The sequence below is a fragment of the Ipomoea nil genome, unplaced genomic scaffold (assembly GCF_001879475.1).
Source record: "Ipomoea nil cultivar Tokyo-kokei standard unplaced genomic scaffold, Asagao_1.1 scaffold2833, whole genome shotgun sequence".
NCBI lineage: Eukaryota > Viridiplantae > Streptophyta > Magnoliopsida > Solanales > Convolvulaceae > Ipomoea > Ipomoea nil.
In genome coordinates this window covers 753,972-760,351 of record NW_017619261.1, presented here as the reverse complement: position 1 = coordinate 760,351, position 6,380 = coordinate 753,972, and the positions used below count along the sequence as shown (strand labels likewise).

The following is a 6,380-nucleotide window of genomic DNA, read 5'->3' as shown; positions in this document are numbered from 1 at the left end:
AGTCAAGAAGTTTGATCTGGAATCATGTAAACCATCCAGGACACCAATCTCTACCTCCACAAAAGTATCAAAAGATGAAACCGGTGTATCAGTGGATAACACAGTCTATCGAAGCCTGATAGGCAGTCTGTTGTATTTAACAGCTAGTCGACTAGACATAATGTTCAGTGTTGGAATCTGTGCAAGGTATCAATTAGATCCAAAGGAATCACACCTGATAGCTGCAAAACGCATTCTGAATTATGTAAAGGGAACGATGCAGTATGGCTTCTGGTACTCCAAGGACAGTGAACTGAGTCTTGTTGCATACTGTGATGCTGATTGGGCAGGAAACATTGATGATCGAAAGAGTACATCTGGAGGATGCTTCTTTGTTGGTAAGAACTTGGTATCGTGGCTAAGTAAGAAACAAAATTCAATTTCATTAAGCACTGCAGAGGCAGAATACATAACTGCTGGTGGATGTTGTACTCAGTTGGTATGGATGAAACAGATGTTGCTGGACTATGGTCTTACTCAAGGGATTATGACACTCTATTGTGACAACGTCAGTGCTATTAATATCTCCAAGAATCCAGTTCAACATTCCAGAACGAAGCATATTGATATCAGGCATCATTACATCAAAGACCTGGTTGAATCCAAGGAGATTGAATTGGAATATATTCAAACTGACAAACAACTGGCGGATATTCTGATTAAGCCACTAGACGCAAATCGTTTTGAAACTCTCAGGTCTGCTCTGGGAATTTGCAGAATTGACTAATAAAGCAGTTGGTCAGTCAGAGAGGAGTGAAGGATTATTTATACGGGTCAGTCTTTTGGTTCGACTTCCTTTTAAGACTCATCTCTATTTTGTTAAGTGGTTTCTATAACATATTATATCTTAAAGATATCTTAAAGATCCCTAATCCTTTTTCGAAATTCAAATTTCCTTGGGTTCCGTTTCCTTCCTAAAAAAAAGTTGTATCGTTGTGTCAATCAATCGCGTCTGCATGCTATTTGGCTAGCCACATTGATAAGGGTTCATCACCCTTAAGTCTATTTGTTACTGGGCCAAGAAGAAAAATATCTACGAGTATCTCAGCACTCAGACTTTCTCTATCTCTGCATCCTTGCCTTCCTTGATTTGCTCTTCTCCTCTCACAAACATCTCCAATGGCGGACCCAGTAAGAAATATCATCATCAAACTCGGAAGCAAGACATGTTCTCCAGAGGTGGCTCTTAAGCATATTCAGACGCTATTACAGTTTGCTATGAAGAAGAAACTCAAGCTTGATCCTCTACTTCGTAATGAGATATTGGTAACTGTTATGACGAACTACCCAGAGTTTTATGTTGAATGGTCTGAAGACGATGCAACTGAACTGCTGATGATGATTTCTGAAGCCAGTGATGAGGTTTCTCCAGTATCTATTCCAGAACCCTCGGATGGAAATCGGGCAGGGGCATTTCTTCGACATTTTACACAACGAGCCCTAGAATCTGCTGAGGTCTCTCGACGGCGAGCAGAGTCGCAGCCCCTGTATCTCGAAGCTGCTCAAAAAGAGATAAGACACAGACTGGAGATCCTCCGAAACAGGTCAAACAATTCTGATTCTCCTATTGAAATTTCACCAGATAAACCTGATGATTCTATTACTCCGTCTTGTGTGCCTGTTAATACTGAAAACTTATCTGCTTTGAACTCTGAGAAACCCCATGTAAATGTTGATCCTTCATCCCTGCCGTTGAGTGAGTCTGATTGTGTGAAAAATGATGTCTTGCATGTGTCTGATGAGAAAGAAAAATCATCTGATGAGCCCAATAATCTGAGTTTAGTTGTATTCTCTTCTGATAATATTGTTCTGCCTCCTGCTGAGATTGCCGTTAATCCAAAAGAAATTTGCCCTGCTGTTGATCCTTCTGTTTTACCTGCTAATGTTGAGTCTGTTGACCTCACAAGCCCCCATAAGTCTGAGAAAACAGGTGGAATCCTAGTCTACACTGCCACATCGTTAGGTGAAAGTCTGGAACATGTGCGACATTTTGCTGGCCTACCGTCTGCTTCGATTCCTCAACCGTATCGAGTGATTCACCCATCTGAATCCTCCAGCGAAGATGATAAGATTCTGGCTGAAGTTTATGGGTCTCAAGCACCTCCATCTGACATTCCAACCGTTGAGGCCACTGCTCATCCTGACTCCACAAAATTCAAAATACGAGAGGTTACTAATCTGCTTGGTGGCTCTTCTGCTCAAGTATCTGATTCCAGTCATTCTGTGACTCCTGTTCAATCCCCAACCAAAGAAACTAGAAGGTCTAAAAAGAAGAATGTTCCTGTGAAAGTTGTTGTTGAGACAGGTGATGACAGTGCTGATGTAGATCAACCTGAGAAGAAAAGGAAGTCTAGTGAAACAGTCAAATCTGAAGCTAATCCACCTATCCAACAAGTTTTCAAGACACTGCGATCTTCTGTTAAACAAAAGGGCCCTACGGCTGTTCAACCTGCTGCTGTACCTACATCATCTACCAGAAAGAAACCATCCACACGTTCCAGAGGTCGAAGCATAACTCCTGAAGTTCAACCTGTTAAAGGATCTGACACATCTGTTTACAAGCCTCAGTTTGTATCTCCTGCTGCTCAGGCCAAATGGTCTACTATGGTCAGAAGAGACCTTATTGTTCAACGATCTGTGGATGAGAACCAGCTGAACTCCGTATGTGATATTCTACCTCTACTGAATGAAGTAGGATTGCTGAAGACTGTCACTGCCATCTGCCCTTACTCAAAGCTCCTCACGTATGAATTCTACTGTAATCTCAATGAAGAGATTGACATCTTAACCGGGCCACGACCAATGCAGATTTTCATCAGAGAGAAGTGGTACTTTTTTGGGCCTGACATGATCAATGAATACTATGGACTGACTACTATGCAAGAAGAGGCGATCACAGACTGGAACTTGGTGGCCAAAATTCTTACGGGTGGACAAATTGAAGCCTGGCCTACGGGTGATAAGGATTATCTGCAGAGCTCTCAACTCACATCCAGATATGTTATTCTGCATCGCCTGGCTCTTCACAACTGGCTCCCATCAGCTCATTTCCACACGGTTGGCAAGCATCTGGCAGGTTTCTTGTTTCAAATTGGAGCAAAGATGCCGATTGATTTGGGGAACTGGATTTACCACCACATCCTCACCATGATTCACCCACGAGAGCAGAAGGTAAGGCTACCCATCCTGAATCTGATTTATGGCATTCTTACATCTCAGGGTCTTGAGCCTGTGCCGAGTGAAGTGATCAGTCCAACTCTGCTCTATACTGTTGATAAGCGTCTTCTGACTGGAGATCACATTTGCGATGTTATTCCGGTGACTGCCCCCTCCAATTCTGAACCTTATACTGTGGCTGATGACTCGCCCCATGCAAGGGATCTTCAACTCTCCATTCAGTTGAAAGCAAAGGTCTCTAACCTTGAGACAGTTCACAGCATTATTGCTAAACAACTGACAGGAGCCCATACTGAGCTGGCAACCGTTCTTCATCATTTGAGCCTGTCTGAAGCTGCTGCTGCTGAACCTGCGAAGTCCGGCAGTGACGCTCCCTCCAATGCTTGATCTTTGGCTCTCATTGGCAAAAAGGAGGAGTAGTATGAACTCAGGGGGAGTTTTTGTGTTTGTGTACCTTCTGGCCCTGGCTGGGCGTTGTTTTGATGGCACCACTGCATGTTTTTGAAGATTGATCTTAAACTGTGTTTTGATCTTTTGTTTTGTTTTCGTTCTGCTATGTAATCAGATCTGACTCATGGGTTGTTTCTTTATAATAACCTATCTTAGTTCTTTATGTTTTTGTCTATCTATATAGTCGAGTTGTTTTGCCAAATAATAGCCAAAGGGGGAGTTTGTTAGTGTTTTTAATTGTTCAAAAACCCCATCTTATAATTGGCAATATTATTATGGCATACTAAGATAGGTTTAGCTTGTGTCCGTCCAGCTCTACATACGACTGATCAATCAGAAGCAACAACAGAAGGACTGACATTGAAGATCTGATTTAAGAAGGTTTTGACTTAAAAGCTGTACGCGGTTTACAGGAGACAGATTTGGAAGGAAGATCAGCGTATCTGCTTTGGAAAGGTATGGACCGAATCTTTAAGATTACTTTCTTCAAATATTGTCCTACCATCTACAATCAAAGACATCTTTGGAAGGAGTGTTCTATCGACGGATCTATAAGTACCATCATTCTAAGAGAATTAGGGTTACGCCTTACGCAAGAAGAAACACTCCACATCTGCTATATGAGACTAGATCTTTGATTGTCATGCATCTTCTCAATACAATATGTTCCTGGTGATTAAGATGATGAACTTGAGAAGAATCAGTGCTGCTTAAACGAAAGGACACTGTGATCACACTGTTGTGGGAACAACTGTACAGAGCGTCATTGAAGTGGACTGCATCAGAGTGGGCTCTCCAAGTGAAGGGATTTCATTGGACTTCATTATGCATGGCTCTCCATCTTCAACAATCCACTAAACCTGTGTAGACTGGGTATGTACCTTGTGTGGGGCACATGGGTAAGATTATTGTATATCTCCCTTTGTACATTGGATTATGATTTAGTGGATTGGACGCCTATGTGATCGTCCCCCAGACGTAGATACACACTGTATCGAACTGGGTAAACATTTTGTGTCTTTGGCTTTGTGTTATTCTCTTCTCTTTAATCGTCTCTATGATTTATTATTACTGACTGACTTCATCGCTAAATCAGTACTTTTCATCAGTTGATTAATCCAGTTAATCTGTTTAAAAAGAGGGAATGCAAAATTACAAACCCTTTTCTGTTCTGTTGGACTTAGAGGACCAAACCCAGGATGACAAGTGCATTTAGTTGGTGATAATGAACCACAATCGATTTAATATCCCAAAAATATAATTTATATATACACACACAAGTATATAAAATATTATTGGATATTTATCCGAAATATATATATATACACACAAATGTGTATAAAACGGATTCAAAGGTTATATATACATGTATATCTACGAAAAAGATATACCAATATATATCAACCAAAATTGAAACTAATAATCCTCAGATTATAAGTCCAATCCAACTAATATATCAAAAGAGGGAGAACGGTTTTTTGCTTAAAAGCATAATCCAAAACAAGAAAGAAGGAGAAGGAAGAAAGAAATGTACGAGTTAGGCGAGTGCCTTTCTTTCCTTAAAACCTTATTTGCCACCTCCCAAAAGTGCTAGGAGCGTTGTGGCCTAGGTTTCCCAAGATAAAACGTACAACGGTTCGACGTTTGAGCACCCAAACGAACGAACCCGGCGAACAAGAGCACGGGCAAAACACAGCTTCAAGAAAGGAGTAGAAGCAGAAGTATTTTGAGGCTGGAAAAATTATTTTTTTCTTGTGTGTTCAAAAGCTACTGCTCAACTCCTTCTTATATAGGGAGTGAGGAGTGAATAGCCTTTATTATGGCATTTAGGGGCATCCCTACAACTCTTATAACATCCACCATTACATAGGTTTTAATTCAAAATTGAAATTGGAATTAATTAAAAAATTAACTCCAGTAACAGCTAATGAATTAGACCCCAACGGTCACAACAGGGATGCTGCAAAACTGTGCTTGGCCAGCACAGTTTCGGCCAAAGGCCGAAACTGGCTTTGGCCGAAACTTTGCAATTGCAAAGTTTGGGCCATCCATTTGGCCCAAACAAAGTTTCGGCCAAGTGGCCGAAACTTGCACACTAACCCCCATGAAATCATCACAAAGTTTCGTGTTCTCCAGTGGCTGTGTCGAAAAATGAATACCGAAGTTTGACCCAAGCCTTTTCGATCTCATTCTGGGATTTGATTTGCACCCCCCCCCCCCCCTGCGCGCGAAAGAGAGCCTTTATGCTATACAATTCAATAAACTTAAAAAGAGCTCTTGTATAAATAGTGGGGCAAATCCTCTTCCCAAACCAATGTGGGACAAAAGCTCACTTTTCCCTTCATTTTCCAACTCAAATGGGTCTACTTTGAGAATCAATATCTCATTCACCCATTATCCGTTTTGAGCGTACAATATATCAATCTCTTCGTCTCACTACGAAGAACCCGAATCCACTTTGACCCGACCCAAATCGGAAGTGGACCCCACTATAATTGTACCACAAAATAGCCACTTAATATGTCATTTTATGCCATTTTAAGCTATTTTTTCCAACAATCCCCCACATGAATGAAAAATTGATTTTCAGGGTATTTTGAAATCGGAAACAAACTGTGTTCAACGGTCGATCCCTGCATAGGATAGGTAGGGATCACTATACCCTTTGAACCTTCCCTTGTAAAGATATGTTTACTCTACTGGCTGTATGGTAG

The 6,380-nt window shown here is 41.2% G+C and overlaps 1 protein-coding gene across 1 annotated transcript; it reads left to right on the top strand.

Annotated features, from left to right (window-relative positions):
• The first annotated feature begins 1,158 nt into the window (after positions 1-1,158).
• On the top strand, positions 1,159-3,603 carry LOC109159531. Its single transcript, XM_019307633.1, has one exon. It carries the CDS (start codon positions 1,159-1,161, stop codon positions 3,601-3,603), a length of 2,445 nt encoding a protein of 814 aa, XP_019163178.1.
• Positions 3,604-6,380: the final 2,777 nt, after the last annotated feature.

Bases quoted from the DNA above. Each gene is read 5' to 3' on its own strand.
- LOC109159531 (XM_019307633.1), top strand. From the start codon at position 1,159: ATGGCGGACCCAGTAAGAAATATCATCATCAAACTCGGAAGCAAGACA.